At 51.2% G+C, this 17,251-nt stretch overlaps 1 protein-coding gene across 1 annotated transcript in view; it reads left to right on the forward strand.

The window, feature by feature from the left end:
- The window catches only part of Igsf21 (immunoglobin superfamily member 21), a 219,300-nt gene that overhangs the window by 81,943 nt on the left and 120,106 nt on the right, over positions 1-17,251 (forward strand). Inside the window, exon 2 of the mRNA XM_021161084.2 lies at positions 6,043-6,155. Within this exon, the coding sequence (XP_021016743.1) occupies positions 6,043-6,155 (113 nt within the window). The remainder of the gene's footprint in view (positions 1-6,042; positions 6,156-17,251) is intronic.

Here is a 17,251-nt window from a genome sequence, read left to right on the forward strand (position 1 = left end):
TGGGTTCGAATGCCAGCCTGGTTGCTGCCATCCACTTAGCACGGAACAAAACGCTTCACAGCTCCGAAGAGCAAAGCCTGTGTTGACAGGGCCATAAGTAGTTAAGAAAGCTGGAAAATCGGCCTTCTTCATCATCCTGTGTCAGTGCTCGGGGGATAACCAGGAAGAGAGACAGATGAGCAGGCAGTTGCTCTCTGGCACGATTTCATTGTGAGTTCCTACAAACACACACATTGCTCTCCAGCTGGTAAAAACAATGCAAACCAAAGCTCTGGGCAAATTAGAAAGAGTTCTACACAGGGGATGCGCTTTCCCTAGAGTGTGGAGTCCAAGACCCTCAGCATGCAGTGTGCCTAGACTAAGTGTGTGTGGAGGGGCGGGGCCCACAACCAGGAGCCTGAGAAAAGCACCAAGGAGCCACTTGCTCTTAGGAGTGGGCCAGGAGAAGGCATACCTGTTACCTTCTGCCTCTCCCTTGTCACAGCCTCCTCCACTGTACCCTAGTCCCATACAAAGCTCCGCCCAAGACTTGCTCCAAGTTGTAGAACGTTGGGAAGAATTTCCTACCATGTCCCAAGCCTGGAACCCACCACATGTCCCCAGAAGACCTCTGTTCCACTTGTGTCCTGTCTGACACACTCTCCCTACTTGGCTCATATATTCCATAATTTCAGACTTCTCAGAGGAGCTTCCTAGGAATCCCTTTCCCAAAGGCCTCTCCTCCATTTCTTTCCCTGCCATTGCCCTGACAGATCCTTCCTCCGCACATCTCTCTCCATGTGCTGTATTCTTGATCATCAATGATGGCTTTGTCTGCCGGAACATCAGCTCCACGATGGAGGGCGGTGTTACAGTCATCAGGATACCCTGTCTTAGTTTCTTGTCCTGCTGCTGTGTGTGATCAAAGTCCCCATCAAAAGCAGGCCACTGCTCAAGGGGCAATCTACCAGGGTGGGGAAGTTGAGGCAGCAGGAGCTTGTAGCAGCTGGTCACATTGATTGCTCTCCCCGCCCCCGGAAGAAAGCAGTGAATGCACGCACACACTGGTGTGTGGTGCTCAGCTTGCTTTCCCTGCTTATCCACAGGCCCAGACTTCCTGCCTAGGGAATGGTGCCACCCTCAGTGGATGGGTCTTACCGCCTCAATCAAGATAGTCAAGATAACCGCCCACCTCCAGACATGCCCAAAGGTGATTCCAGATTCTTTCAAGTGAACAATTAGTACCAACTTTCACAAACCCCATGACCATCCTATTAAGGAGTGACAGGTGTCATTTCCTTGGCCGGTCGTTTCTCAGAAGTAGGTGGCTGCAGAAATTGACTGCCCAGCATGGGAGTCAGAAGCTCCATCTCTACTGACTCCAAGGAGACTCACCCCTGAGAACCACACACCAATATGCCCACCTCATACTCGTGTGAGGGAGTGGGGGGAGGGGCTGGTCTGTCATACCCAGATATCCCCATTGCTTATGACGTCATCTGGGGCATTGCTCACGCTTCAGCCCCTTTTCCAGATCTGTAACGGTGTTCACTTCATCCCTAACCCCAATTCTCTCATGTCACAGCAGTTAACAATGGTCTCCATTGCCTTGACTAGCTATCCCTGCTCTGTCAACTCACTCACAGAAGAACGCAGACCTTTCCTCTTCCAGTTTCCGGTCGTGAGCCCATTACCTACCTGGCCTAGTGGTGCCCAGCTCCTGACTACACTGCAAAAGTGGGGAAACCAAGAAAGAGGGCTGAATGACCAAGCCATGTTGGGTAGGACCAGTAACTGGATGGCTGTGTGATTTCCTCAGTCACACCCCCCCACTCCCTGGAATTCCAGAACAGAGGAGGAGAATGCGGGCTGCCGGTTCACACGAGTCTGCTTGCACATTCCTTCATCTCTGCTGTCTCCGGAGAGAGCCTGTGGCATGATGGGGTGGGACTTGGCATGAAGTGTAGAGGACTGGATATGAATTTGTTCTAGTGTGTGATTCTGTCAGTTAATATATGTGTTGGCTAGCTTTATGTCGGTGCAAGCTGGTTGTGGGCCCCTCTTCCTTGCTAAACTGTTAGATGGAATTCCTAAAGCTAGCCCCTCAAGGTCTATTCCCTCACTTGCCCACCGACTCATTCCTGAGGCCCAGCTATCAAAACATCAAAAGTCCAGCAATCATTATTTGGCTACACTGGCTAAGTTGTCCAATCAGGACATATCAACTCACTCCAGCACAGACTTCCCCATTTTTCTCCATAAAAACCCACTCTTGAAAAACACCTGCCATCTGCCTTTCTCTGATCCGGAAGAAGCACTCCCCATAGCCCTTGTCCCTCTAGGTTACTAAGTCTGCTTTGCAGTGAGAACTTAGTGTCTGGGTGTATTCCATACTGACTCCGAGGGCCCCCATCCACACTTACATGGACAATATACCTCTGTGTTCTCCTGTAAGAGGTAATACCTCTTCTTCAGAACTGCCATGTTGGACACACGTGACACATTTAGTGAGTGCCTGGTTCACATCATGTCTATTATACAGGCTTGGCTTGCCCAGGAGCCTCCCGGTCCCTTCGGGTCCTTTTGGCTGACGGAGGTCTTCTTGTTGATCACAGTTTGGGACCTGGATCACAGAAGCTGCACCCAGATTCCCCACCCCCTCTCATAAGCTCCGCCTCTACTCTGTGGCAAACACACGATGCTGCCTCTATTTCTCCTCTGTATGTTTCAGAGGGCGTGGTCACATCTGTGCTACTCCAGGTCTTTCTCAGAGCGCATGGGCAAATGTGTTGTAAGATGACCGGAAGATTCCCCTCCCAATGGTATGGTGGCTACTTTCTTAGACCTCATGGCCTCAGGGGCTCGCTGTGAACATGACTTCAGCTTACATTAGAGAGAGGCCCCAGAGCGAGCCCTTGTCTTCAGCCCCTGCTCTGGAGCTGTGGCCGCGCGGGTCCAATTCAATTCCCACTTCCACATTGATCTCTGAGGTCTACTCTTGTTTTTGCCTCTCGGAGTGTTGGACCCATTAAGCTACATGCAGGGGTCAGGCCCCTGGGGCTCAATCCGCTCAGGTTGCCTGCACAATTGAAATCCCAGCCCATCCCGGCTGCTTTTCTCATTAAGATGATTGGACTGGATTGATCTAGTCAATCAATAGGCGGACATCAGCAGCGGGAAGCCGATCAAATGAGCCTGGGTTGATCAGCCCCAGAACGAAGTCCCCACCAAGCTGGAGCGGGCATGTGGCCCTCTGGGATGGAGGTGGGGAAGTAGAGGAATGAGCCGGAGGTCTCACTGGACTGCATGGCGGGTGTGGACACAGCAGCATCCCCAAGGTGTGGCGACGGAGGTGCTTTGTAGATATCCAAGACTCCTTCCCAGCTGTGCACCCTTTGGTCGGCTCCCCCATGACCTAGCATGGGACCTGCCCTCCATTCAGCACGTGGGGGTGAGAATGCTGGGTGCTAAAGAAGCCAATGGTAGAATCCCAGGGCCTTCTTCCTAGGAGTTAGTAGCTCTGAAACTGGAACAGAATATTGGGTGGCACAGATCCCAGTGTGCCTCAGGGACCCTGTGTTGGGTAAAGGGGCCTCTGAGGCAAGGAGGTTTGGAGACACTGGGTCAAGTGTGTTCCCTCTTCTGCAGGTCCTGTCAGTCTGTTGCTGTACTATCTTATGTAAGCTCATGTTTGAACACTTGGTCCCCAGTAGGTGGTGCTGTTTTGCTCTGGGGTGGGGTGGGGGTGTGAGACCTTTAGGAGATAGAGCCTGGCTGGAGGAAGTGGGTTGCAGGAAGGGGACCCTTGAAGGTTACAGCCCTGCCCCACAGAAACTCTCTGCTTCCTGGTCAGTGGTGTACAACAAGCCACAGCTGTACACTCTCACCTCAGTGGACTTCAGCTCCCCGCCATGAGGGACTGCGTCCTCTCAGACCATGAGGCAAGATGAGCCCTCCCTCCCTCCCTCCCCATGTTGCTTCTGTCAGGTTCTTTGTTATGGTAACCAGTACACCAATTAGGTTTGTGTCACTACTCTGAAGGGGGAGGAGCCGGCGCTGGATCCCTGCTTTTCCCCCTTGGTCTCAGAAGGTCTTACATTTTTATTTCTTTTTTTTTTTTTTTTGGTTTTTTATTTCTTATTTGCAATAAGCAAAGGTTTCCAGAAAGAAATCACACCTTCCATAAAAGGTCGAGAGGGCGGGATGTTGCAGCACCAAACCCCGATTTCCGTTCTCTGGAGTGTCTAGCCCCCACTTACTTCCTTTCCTTTTCCACTTCTGACTTAATATCAAGTGAAACCTTTTTGGAAATACATTAACTTAGCAGACCATGAGCTTCCCCCAACCAAAGAGCTAAGCTGACTGCCGGTCGGCATCTGAAGCCCGTGACAGAGGTTGCCCCCTTTGCTGTAATTCCCATCTGATGTGTCCACCAGTGTATTTCAAAAGTGCCTTGACTTGTAACTTTTCTTTATTCTGTTACTGTAAAAACTTCATGAAAATTCTTCTGTTTTGGAACATGGAATTCAGGGTTACCTGAATCTATATTCCCAGGCCATGGTCACTCACACTTGGCTTCAGAATAAATTATCTCTTACCCCATTTGAAGTGAGAGTTGTGGGTACTATGTCAACCTTAGTGTGTATGTGTATATGTGTGTGTATGTATCTGTGTGCTTGTCTGTGTGTGTCTGTGTGTGTTTATGTGTGTAGGTGTACCTGTGTGTATGTGTCGGTGTGTGTATGTATGTATATATATCTGTGTGTATGTATCTGTGTGTGTCTGTGTGTACACGTATGTGTATATGTATCTGTGTGCTTGTCTCTGTATGTGTCTGTGTGTATTTATGTGTGTAAGTGTACCTGTGTGTATGTGTCGGTGTGTGTATGTATGTGTATATATCTGTGTGTATGTATCTGTGTGTGTCTGTGTGTACACATATGTGTATATGTATCTGTGTGCTTGTCTCTGTATGTGTCTGTGTGTATTTATGTGTGTATCTTTGTGTGTGTATGTGTGTGTATGTATGTATCTGTGTGAGTGTGTATGTGTGTGTATAACAACTATATGCCCTATGGTGTGTGTGTATGTGTGTGTGTGTGTAGGTCAGAGAACAGCTTTCAGGAGCCTGTCCTCTTGGAGTTGCAGGTTCTGGGAATTGAACTTGGGTTGTCAAGCTTGCTCAGTGAGTGTGTTTACCCACTGAACTGTCTCGCTGGCTCTCTGGGTCTTGTAGATGGACGGAACCTTACTGTTGGGGAAAGTTCTTCAGTACGGAGTTCTCATGATCTGGATCCCTGGGAGCCAAGGACCTGGCAGAAGGGAAAAGCCATGAGAGGGCGGGCGAATGGGATCGTCCTCTCACTGTAGGCTGAGGAGTGAGCAGGAACCTCCGCACTGGAGGCCTACCCCCTCTGTAGCCACTACCTCGCTACCTCATCTCCCTATTGCAAGTGGTGGTCGCCGTCCACACTGAGGATTCTTAGACCCTCAGTGTCCCACTCAAAGAATGGAAGAATTCATATAAATAGCAAAATAGGAAGGAGTTGGAGTCACGAAAGTGGAAGTGCAGGCCAGAGAGCAGGGCTGTGCCCCAGAGAAGGCTTTACCCCTGCTTCTCTGGAGGGTTCAGGAAGAGGAGGAAGCCGAGCGTTCCGGTTGGGTGGAGGAGGTTATTCTGTTTTGATGTACAGGCTTGGACTATGGAAGCCTCTATTCGTGTGAATGTCTTTTCCCATAATGCATATGATCTTAATCATACACACGGCCAATCATGCACAAGCATAAGATGGTGAATGGGGCGTTTCCTTCAAAGTTCATTCTAGCATTGACTGCCTTGACTGCAAGCGTCTGAAACCAGTTCAGGCTGGACAGGCTCACTGGCCTGAATATCAGGATGTACTTGATCACCGAAAGAGAGCTGCTAAGGGTTTTTAGGAAGAAGTGGCCTGCCTACTGCACCATTTGGAGCTTGATGGTATAGCTCAGTGTAGGTGGGGGTCCAGGTTGCTAAGCCACTCACCCTGCTTGCCTGTCTCATCTCCTGTCTCCTTCCCTCCACAGGCTACCTGACAGTCAACATTGAGCCCCTTCCCCCTGTGGTGGCTGGGGACGCAGTAACCCTGAAGTGTAACTTCAAGACAGACGGCCGTATGCGTGAGATTGTGTGGTACCGGGTAAGTGGCCACTCCACTCTACATAGCAGTTTCTGTGTCCTAGGGCTGTGACAAAACCCACAGATGAGGTTACATCCTTAGTCCTGGCTACCCCTAAGGTACCTTCTGCTCTCTGTCTCTCTCTGGCCTCTTCTGTACCCCTGATAATCCCTGGGAGCAGCGTGCAGCTGAGAACAGTACTGATGTGGTCCTATGCAGGATGCTCTGGCATCTCTGGTGTGAGAGAGAGGACAGGAAGGTTTCCTGTCTTTAGAACTGCCCTTCAGCCAGGTGTGGTGATGCATAGCTTAGCACTCAGGAGGCTGAAGTAGGAGGTTTGTTGTTTTTAGGGCAAGCCTGGGCTACATAGTGAGCGCCTGTCTCAAACAACCACAAAGCACAATGGATTTCAGAGGTATTTTACCACGTAAGTTCACTGCATAAGATCCAGCCTGGCACTTGACATCTGGTACCTAGCACCTGGCAGCAGATATCTGAGCCTAAGGAGGGATGTGGCTCAAGATGCATAGACATCACCTGCCCAGGGCCCAGGTGCCAATGGTGACAGCAGGAAGAATGGCTTTGGGACTTGGGCACAAGAAGCCATTCCAGTCACGGTTGGATGAATCTCTGTGCATCTGAATGGGGTATCCCGGGCTGGTACCCCTTTGAGGAGCAGGGCTGGGGCTCCAGGAAGGCGAACTTGGAGGCTGGTCTCTGAGAACATACCCAGGGATAACCAGGCAATTCCTCTCCTGGGATCTAATCCAAAGGCTGGTATCATTTCCTGCTAAAGGCCAAGACTGTAAACATGTTCCTCCTGCTGACCGTAGGGAGTCACAACTCCTCCACACTATTTGGGGACAATGTGTGAATGAGAGGACACACCACATCCCCAAACATGCTGTGCATGGAAACCGGCAGCTAGAATTCTGTGTAATTTTCTCTTTTCAAGAAAACCTTTTTTTTTTTTAATAGCAGTTAAGAAAGTAAAAGCCATGCTTTGCCTGTGGGTGGCCATGTGGAAGCAGAATATGGGCAGAGTGGACTCTGGCCTCCTGGTTAAAGATTCCCGATGGAAACCATTCTGTAGGGGCGAGCGTGTGGCTCAGTGGGTAGAGTACTTGCTTGGCACATGTGGAGACTTCGTTTTGGTTCCCCACGCTGTATGAATCCTGGTGCTATGCACATCTGTAATCCCAGCTCTATGAGATGGAGGCAGTAGGATCAGAAGTTCAGGGATATCCTTCGCTACTCTTCCTGGCACTCAGCCACAGAGCCTGGAAACTTGGGGTGAAAGAAAGAGGGAACTCCGGGCACACGATACCCCTCTCTAGCTTTTCTCCACACCCTCCTTCCAACAGGCACACATGTCTTGCTCAATGCCTGCCTTGCCATCCATCCTGAATTTCTGGTCTTGGGTTTACCATTTGCTGACAAGTCTTGTGTTGTTGGCTATGGTCATGTTCCTTTTGACCCAAGCCTGTCCTCCGTCTCAGCTCCTGATTGGAACCAGCTCTGGTGGCTTCCACCAACGCCCTACAGCACGATGCTGGCCATGGGTTGTGTCATCTGTGGGGTCACAAGCTATGGGGGCTGCTTGGCTGTCGCAGACTGTAAACATGGAGAGACTGCGACAAACTAACCCAGAGTCTGGCTGATACTGGGGTCACACTCTCCCTCATCCCCCGGTGGAATCAGAGAGAAGAGAGAAAAAAACATAGCCACAGACTGGTAGGAACTGTCCTTGTGGTAGAATTAGAAATGGGCAGAACCCACGGGCCCCAAAGCCTTCCACAGCTCCCATCAGTCATTATGCTGGAGGAGACAGTCCTTCTGAAGAGATAGCTTTCAGAAGAGAGACAATGCCATGCCAGGCTGGGTCTATCCCCGAAGGTGTCCATCCCTGTGGCTCCCTGGATAGAGGAGTTAATCCATCTTCCTCCTGCCTAACCCAGTCTACCTGCCCGCCCTCATCGCCCCCTCTGCCCCCCCCACCCACCCCCCCCCCCCCGACTGCTTAAAGCATTGGTTACATCTCTGACGAGTGTCAGGCCCTCTGTATGGTGCTATGGTAGGCTATATTAATTTATTTCATTTCATTTCACATCCTTTGACTGAAAGCCTCTGGAGTGGGGTGGGGGTATGCTGATGTATGCAAATCACATGCAAATTGACCAGTGGAGCCAAATGCCGGGGCCTTTTAATTCTGTAGCTGGACAGGGTGGTGGCTGGCTGTCTGGTTGCTCTCCTTGGGATCAGAGGAGCCCATGTGCTCTGCCTGTGATTGGGAGGAGGGAGGCAAGGAGGGAAGGAAATTCCAGGAAAGAGGCTCCATGCTGCCAGCTTTCCTTCCCTCCAATTGCTGCTCTTCTGCTCTCTCTCTCTCTCTCTCTCTCTCTCTCTCTCTCTCTCTCCCTCTCTCTTCTCTCTCTCTTTTCCCTCAGAGCCAGCTGAAGAGAGAGAGATAAGAACTGACCTACCCAGGTAGAGGCTGCAGGACCTGGGGATGGGCAGAGTTTCCAGAGGGCATAGGAGAAGCAGCCAGGAAAGCCCCAGCCTCCTTCTCCAATGGACAGCCCAGCCCCTCTGCCTGTCTCGGTTTTTTTTTTTTTTTTTCGCCTCCCCTCCAAAAGTCTGGCCACAAACAGCAAACTGCCCAGTGCCTTTAGTTTCCAGGCCCCTGTCACTCCCCTCCTCCTTCCTCCCCCGTCTCCTGAATGAGCTTATAGAGTCTGGCTTGGAAGGAGATGAATAGACCCCCACAGGCCCAGCCAGGCCTAGGCCTCCAATTGCTTCAGAAGGGAAAAGCACAGGCATTGTGGCAGGCTACCACTGCCCCACTCACTCAGCCTGGCGGGCACAAATCAGCCCGATGCGTGAGTCGAGTCTTGTACCTCTGCTCTAGAAAACTGTCCAAACAGTAGATCATCAGAGATTTTCTAAGCCATAGAAGCTTGAGTGAGTAGCTCGGGTGGTGGAGTGTTCACTGAGCATGTGCAAGGTCCTGGGTTCAATTCCCACCAACACACAGCGAGAGAGAGAGAGAGAGAGAGAGAGAGAGAGAGAGAGAGAGACACAGACAGACAGACAGACAGACAGACAGACAGACAGACAGACAGAGACAGAGAGACAGAGAGACAGAGAGACACAGACAGACAGAGAGACACAGAGAGAGAAAGACTTTACAAAGCATAGAGAATAGATTGGTTCTTGGAGGAGAGTGGGGAGCCAATAGCATTGACGTCTGGCTGGACTTCTGGGAAGGCCTAGAGAGACAAAAGGTGATGGAGAAGAAGCCTGGACTTCGGATACCTTGCCTGAGGCCTGGCTAATAGGGAAAGAACTCAGGCCAGTTTGGTGACAGTGCCAAAAAACTATTGGATCGTCTTCAGAGAGCACAAGTGATCAGAGCGTTCCCCCGCTTCCTCCCCCATGCCAATCTGCACCGTCCATGTGACTGCCTGCCCAATGGTCACACATGGCTGTTCTGATTTAAATCAAAGGGCAAAATTCTTTCCCCATTCACTCAGACGAGCCATTTCTAGCACTCACCACACAGAGCTGGTGGCAACAGATTGCAACAGAACAGACATAGGACATTCCCATCTCTGCGAGGGAACCCAGAATGCCTCTGATGTTCAGACATCCTCCCCACCAGAGCCTCTAGAATACTCTGTGCTTGCCTGTCAGAGGGACGGGGACGGCACTGGCTGTTCTCGGTCGGAGTCATTTCCTGGCACACTCACGCCATGGTGGGTTCCAGCAAAGTGAATTGTATTGATTTTGCGAGCTATCATCATTACAGCATGTGTGTTTGTGGTGAGGGAGGGTGGGAAGAAGGAGCTGTTCTCCCTCTTAAAATACCTTTGAAAACATAGCAGCAAGGGACTGGTCAGGCCTGGGGTCTTGAGTATTGTGGTCTCTGTCAAAGTCCCGTGTGATCTAATGACGCCTTATATCCTCCTCCAAGGGACTTTTCTGCTATGGCATGGGTTCATCGTCTAGACTGGAGTTCCCCAGTCTCTGTCTGCAAGCCCTGGTACACAATTTTTTTTTTTTCTTTTCTCAGTAACCAATAGTAGTTAATAGGGTAGAGGTGCAGTTCCATACATGGCCAGCAGGGGCAGGCATTCCGACACCCTATCTACCTTAGGGCTCAAGGAAGACCTCCAGGGGAATGTTACACATTAGACTTCACTTTGTCCTTCCTGCCCACCGGGGTCGTGTTCAGAAATAAGATGAATGCCAACCTGAGTGGCTGACATTAGTGTGACATTCCTGGGAGTCGAGGACAGGGTCAAGGGCTTCACACTTCAATTTCATGTTGTCGTCGAGAGGCAAATAATACGATAAATTCTGCTTTTCAGGAGAAGTAACCGGGGACATTTAAAATACTGGGTCTCGGGCCCTATTGCACCTCCCAACTTCTCCAGAAAATTCTAGACACACCTTCCTCTGGGCACCTCCAGCAAAGATGCATCTCCTGTGCTTCTGGGCAGCTACTACACAGCCACCTTGGCAGTGTTGGTTACACGAGCAAAGACTGGGCTTTGGGGAGGTAGATCTGTGGGTGAAAGAGGTTGCAGTACAAATGTGAGTATCTAAGTTCAAATCCCCAGAACCCGGTAAAGCCAGGTATGGTAGCACATGTCTGTAATCCCTGTGCTCCTATGGGGAGATGGGAGACAGAAACAAGGAAATCCCCAGAAATCCTCAGATCCTTGAGGGCCAGCGAGCTAGCCTGGGAGAGACAGCAGAAAGCCATGAAAAGACCCCATCTCAAACAAGATGAAAGGCAAAAGCCAGCAAGTAAACTTAATCTCTACGTTCATGTGCCCACATCTATACACATGCACGTGTGCATATTCATACGCATGCACGCGCACATGTACACACACACACACACACACAAGCCACCCATGTGTGACCACAGAGTCTGTCTGGGGAAATGCAGGTCTCTGCAAACTGTCTGTGGAGTGTGGGCACCAGGCACATTTCTTATTAGGAAATCCTGTCTAAACTCATTTAGTTGGGGGTCGCCTGCCCAGCAGACAAAGCCAAAGGTCTGTTTATATCATAGAAATCCATTAAGCAACTGCAGGGAATCATGGGAATTTAACCTTTCTTGGCGGTTCTTATCATCGCATCTTTGTTTTGTCTCCTTCCTGTACTATTTATTCCCAAGATCTGTTCTAAGCGCAGGTTGCGAGGCCATGGGGGGAAAAAGCCACAGAAGGGGGTGGAGTGGGTAGGAGAGGGACATGAGGGGCCACAGTGCTCTGCTTTCCACAGCCCTTTAAACAGGGATTTATTTATTTATTATATATATGTGTGCTCCATGTCAGCTTGTGTGTACCACATACCTGCAGCGGGGAAACCACGAAGCCCAGAGGGCATCGCATGCTTCAGAACTGGAGGCACGGGCAGTTGTGAGGTACCCGGTGTCTGTGCTGGAAATCAAACCCCATCCCTGCGCCAGAGCAGCAAGAGTTCCTAACAGCTGAGCCATCTCTCCATCTCCCCTGCCCCCTCCCATCTCTCCTCCTCACCTGTGGATGCTGGCAGCTGGGACTGGGTTTGTGTTGAAGTCCCAATGGTGTTACCTGGCCAGCCAGGCTCTCCCACTTCCCTGGGAGATCTGATGGAGACCCTCAGGGACAGCGAGGGAGGACAGTGAGCTTGGGTGTGAATGAGACAGCAAAGAGAGAGAACAGTCTGGTAACTCGATGTCTACAGTAGGTTCTGGAGGCTGGACCTTGATAGTGCATGCTTTGAAGATCCTGCGTTGGATGGGTATACTTGGTACCAGACTCGACACGGCATCTATTCTGTACATGGTAACCATTGTCCAACCCTGTTTCCTAGTGACCTAAGAAGTCCAAAGAAGTTAAATTTAGACCAAGAATGGATGATGTTTGGGGAAGATCACCACCTCCAGGCTCATTACACTGTCAGCAACACTACCTTTTGTCCCTGGGTGGTGCTGCTGTGACCTCAAAGTTTCTAATTCCTGGAAGCACAGGGAAGCCAGTCTGTGGATCTTTGTTCTCCCTGAAGCAGGAAACCCTTTCAAATGTTCTCTGCTGCTGCTGCTGCTGCTGCTATTCCATAGTGTTCTGTTTGAAGACAAATAGATGGCAGTGCCCCTAAGACAGTGCCACAGTCCAATGACATTCACCATCTTCTCAAGTGGCAGGTGGACACCACAGTGCATGTCCCAAAGAATGAGCCTGAACCAGTCCTGGAACCCTGAGATCTGGAGCCCAGTGAGGATGCTGCTTGCCCTGGCTGTCCCTTGCCTCTCCCTGGACCATGCCTGACCTTGGGCTTCCAAGTCTTACAGATTCCTGAAGAAGGAAGGCAGTGAGAATGCCCCTTGCTTGGGGCTCCTTCCTCCTGGTCCCTGGTCTCGCAGAGGGGGAGATACTCTGGGTTGAGGGGTATGGTGACCAGACTTACCACACCAGTCATATTGAGGGTAGAGAAGGTGGTCAGGGGGAACCTGGCAAGCAGAAATTAATGGCTGCCCCAGACATAATCTCTAACATCAGGTTATTCTCCAGGCTGGAGCCCCAGGGCACCTACAGTTTTTAACCAGTTCCCCAACTAACTGTGGTACCCTTGAACTGGCAAATGGCCCTGTTTGGTGGTTTTAGAAGAGGGGTCCCCATTCACTCACCATGCCTTATGTATGGCACAAGAATCAGGATAGCCCTAGGCACTGAGAGTGAGCCATGATGTGGGACCATAATCCCTCACTCAGGCAGATCCCCTGGTGGGGGGGATAACTTTAAAAGTTACACCCGCAAGAAGGACTCAGGGGTCAGGGAATTTGGTGCATATGGTTGGAATAGGCTCATGGGCAGACAGGAATCTGTGGTCAGGAACGGACCTCTCTGGGAAACTGAGATCACCCAGGGAGTGAGGAAGTAGGGCACATATGCCAAGGACCTGTGCTAGGCTGTCCAAGAACAGGAAATAAGCTTGGATGTTTGAAACAAAGGAAAACTAAGATGCTGGAGAGACAGGCAGGGACCATTCATGCACAGCCCGTGCCCCAGGGCGCCGAGTCTCCAGGGGGTTCTGAACACAGACACCGAAGGCTTTATTTTTTGTTTGTTTGTATTTGTGTGTGTCTGTGTGTGTCTGTGTGTGTGTGTGTGTGCGCGTGCGCATGTGCGCACTCGAGTGCATGTATGCATACCATAACACTCATGTGAGGGTCAGAGGACAACTTGTGGGACTTGGTTCTCTCCGTCCATCCTTGTGGGGCCCGGGAATTGAACTCAGGTCTTCAGGCTTGACCACAAGCCTCTTTACCCACTCATCCATCTCACCAGCCCAGCACTGGAAATTTTAAGCAAAACCCCAGCAGCTAGCTTGCTTTAACAATCTCTGCTGGTGGAACCCAGGATAGATCGGTGGGATTGGCCACAGAGAGGTCACCTTGGAGGTCACTGAGGCCAGAGGTGGCTGAGGCTAGGCGGGGCCCAAGATGGCATAGGTTCACCTGACGAGTTACGTGCTGTAGGGAGCACGGGACCAGCAGGGTGTGGCCTTGAGGTTGTGACGATCAAAGAGACTTGACCTTGAACTTCCGTTTATGAACGGCAGGAAGGTCAGAGGACTTGCTAATGGACAACTGGTGATGGACTGGGACTTCCAGATGGCTCCTGGCTGTGGGGTTGGGGCAGCCGGGTGAGGGTCATGGTTGCTGTTCATTGAGACAAGGAGGACAGAAGAGACGACTGGAGGCACAGCTATCAGAGACTATGTGATAGAGTTGTCACAGGAGAAGCTGGGGAGTTCTGGGGCAAGCCCGGGGTTGATAATGGAGGTCCCTACGGTTCACGTAGCTGACACCTAGCCTCTAACATAGCAGTACTGAGTGATGATTTGTGTCCCTTGTCCCTTGTCACTCTGCCTATCCTTGCCACGCTTATGGCTTCAGAATCATATTCCGAGGAACACCGGTCACTAGGAAACTAAGCCCTGGGCCTCTGATACGCAGTGGTTTGTGTTGGCTTATGGTTTGTGTGGGCTAAGAAGCCTAAGGTATGAGGCTGAGGTCCTTCCTACTGCTTCACAGAACAGCAGGAGCAAGACCGTGTCTACATCCACGAGGGGAAGTGGCTGAATACACACCTCCATTGGAAACTTCCTCACAGCAATGGCGTCCGTGAGTGTGTGTCAGCAGAGCTCTGATGACCCACCTTGGGGGAGGGGTGTGTGCATGTGTGCATACGTGTGAGTGTGCTTGTGTGTGTGTGTGTTTAAGCACGCTACTGACTAAGTTATCTCCATAGACCGTGCTGTACAATTTGGGGGGAGTTAAAAGAATGCAGTCCTGCCGGGCGGTGGTAGCACACGCCTTTGATCCCAGCACTTGGGAGGCAGAGGCAGGCGGATTTCTGAGTTCGAGGTCAGCCTGGTCTACAAAGTGAGTTCCAGGACAGCCAGAGCTACACGGAGAAACCCTGTCTTGAAAAACCAAAAAAAAAAAAAAAAAAAAAAAGAATGCAGTCCTCCAAAATCTCCTTATTACGCTTTACAAAAGCTCACACGTCTGAGTAGGTGGGTCATTTTTAGACATGAAATATGTAGTGTGGGTCACAGAAGTCCAAACTCGGGATATCTGTGGGACCTGTCAGGCTGTGAGAGACCCTCGTGAGCTTCCAGGGACCAAGGTGGGGAGGGATGAGAGCCATAATCAACACGAGGGGTGGGGGAGGAGTCACTGCCAGAGGCTGGGATCAGACCAGACCCCCAGCTCCATCAGCCTGGGTTTGCACACGGCTGCTCCTGGCCCGGGGGAGGGAGATAAGAAGGAAAGAAAGGACAGCTTGATGTGGCCAGTTCATCACTGCCCTTTCTGGCACCAGGAGAGAAATTTTTGACCAGAAAAAAAAAATCCTGCTCTTGGGGATTAAGATCAAGTTCCTGATACTGGCAATGAGATCTCTCCCTGCCCCATACAGGCCTGATAAGAGTTCTTGGCTCCCAAGCTGTCAGGAGGGAGAGCCAACAGCTGGCATGGACTCCACGAATATCAGGATGTTCTATTGGCCTGCACGTGGACTCCACGAACAACGGGTTTTCTTATTGGATGCCGACAGAAGCGGTCAACTTGGTGGATCCAGGGCCAATGGGGTGATGGCTGAGCATGTCTGGTATTTGTCCTCATTTACTCAAAGCATCCAAGAGAAAAGAGCCAGGACCTGGCACAGAGCGCCCTTCTGTGTGGCCTTGGGCCAACCACTTCCCCTCTCTGAGCTTCGGGATCTTCCTGTAAAAGGGAAGGTTAATCCCAGGCAGAGGGTAGAAACAATGTTGCTACCTTCCCACCTTCCAGCGGACCTTGGCTTTCTCTCTGATCCCAGAGGATCCTAGATTCAGAGGCTGCTGCAGGCCAGGGCGCTCCCTCAAATTGAGGTGGGAGTCCCCGCCCGAGCTGCTGCAGGGCCTCTGAGCTGGTGGAGTATGGAGCTATATTAAGCCTGAAGTGTGATTTTCAATGTCTCTGCCTGACTCACGCCCTGCTGGGTTTAAATGACAAGGGGCTGACTTAACTTGTCAGAGAAGGATTAAAGGCAAACTTCCACTCCAGCACACCAGAGAAATAAAACACCACAGCAGAAATGAGGTGTTTCAGAAAGCGGCTGCATCCAGCTCCATCCAGCTCCATCCAGAGCCATCCAGCTTCATCCCTCCTCAGCCTCTGCTCCTCCTAGCCCTGCCTTTTCTCCTTGGGTGCTAAGCCTCACTGGCAGCGCCTCTCCTTGCAGACAGCTGTAGCCATGGGCTTTTTCTAGAACATATATCTGACCAACCACTGCGACCCTCTCTGCCCCACCCTTCACACCAAAGCTCTCCATCACTCTCAGGGTCAAGTTCAAGGTCACCTAACCCAGCTGCCAGACCTTTCTGGCTCCAGCCTCGCTGCTTTCGAGGCCCCCAATGGGCACACCACCCGATCCATCGTATGGTTCATCCTCAGCTTTGCCAACACTCCTCACCCCCTCCCCTCGCTGCATCTGCTACCACAAGTGCCCTTCCCTTCCCACCCTCTGTCTGGCAATCGTAGAAGTTCCCTCAGGGCTCAGCTTCAGGGTCACCCCCAGGGACCAATGCCTGTCACTCTTCCTTCCATCCTCTTCCTCATCCTAAACTTTGACCTTGTTGGAGTTAGACCCTCATGTGCAGAGCCCTCGTGCACAACTTGACACAGGCATCAGACCTTTCTCACTGTCCCTAAGAGGACAAGTGTCCTCTGACTAAAAACTCAGAGCAGGGAGGTGGTTGGCCCGAGGCCACATAGCAGGGTGTTCAGCTCAGGATCCTGGCTCTTTTCTCTTGCACGCCTGGGGAACGATGGGCTGAGTTGTCACCTGTGCTTAGGACGTGCCAGTCTTTGCCTTTCCACCACCTTTTGGGGCAGGGCTTGGACTCAGAGGATGAACTAGATTGGTGAAATGACTCATTCAAAACACACCCTTCTGATTGGTTGGGGCTGTACCCTGCACCTTCTCACCTGAGGCCTAGTGCAATCCTGAGCATGTGGCTTGGAGTGGGAGGGAAGAAATGGCATCAGATAACTTTTTCAAACGTTTTCTGCCTTTGTTTTGAGGCAGGGTCTCTCAGAGTCTTGAGGTCAGTGGTGCAGCTATAGTGGCTGCCACCGAGCTCCAAGGATCCTGTCTTCACCTCTCCAGAGCTGAGAAGAATGAAGAAAGGAAGGAAGGAGGGAGGGAGAGAGGGAGTGAGGGAGAAAGAGAGAGAGAGAGAGAGAGAGAGAGAGAGAGAGAGAGAGAGAGAGAGAGAGAGAGAGAGAGAGAGAGAGAGAGAGAGAGGAGATTTCTGGGGAAATGTAAAAGTTGATCGAGCAAAGATTTTTATTACAGTGTGAGCTTTCCAACCACAGATAGAGTATCTTGGGATAGGTGGCTTCCCCGCTTGAAGGTGTCTAAGCACCTGTCAGAGTGGCTACCCACCAGCACAGCAGTAAGGAAGGCTCAAAGCCAGCTGAGTGACTCTTTGTGGTTCTGATCTGGGGCTCTGGACTGTCCCAGGCTGCACTACCCTGCAGTGTCATGGTGGAAGGAATGGAAGGTCTG

Source organism: Mus caroli, unplaced genomic scaffold (assembly GCF_978045245.1).
Source record: "Mus caroli unplaced genomic scaffold, Mus_caroli_1 scaffold_6, whole genome shotgun sequence".
Classification (NCBI taxonomy): Eukaryota; Metazoa; Chordata; class Mammalia; order Rodentia; family Muridae; genus Mus; species Mus caroli.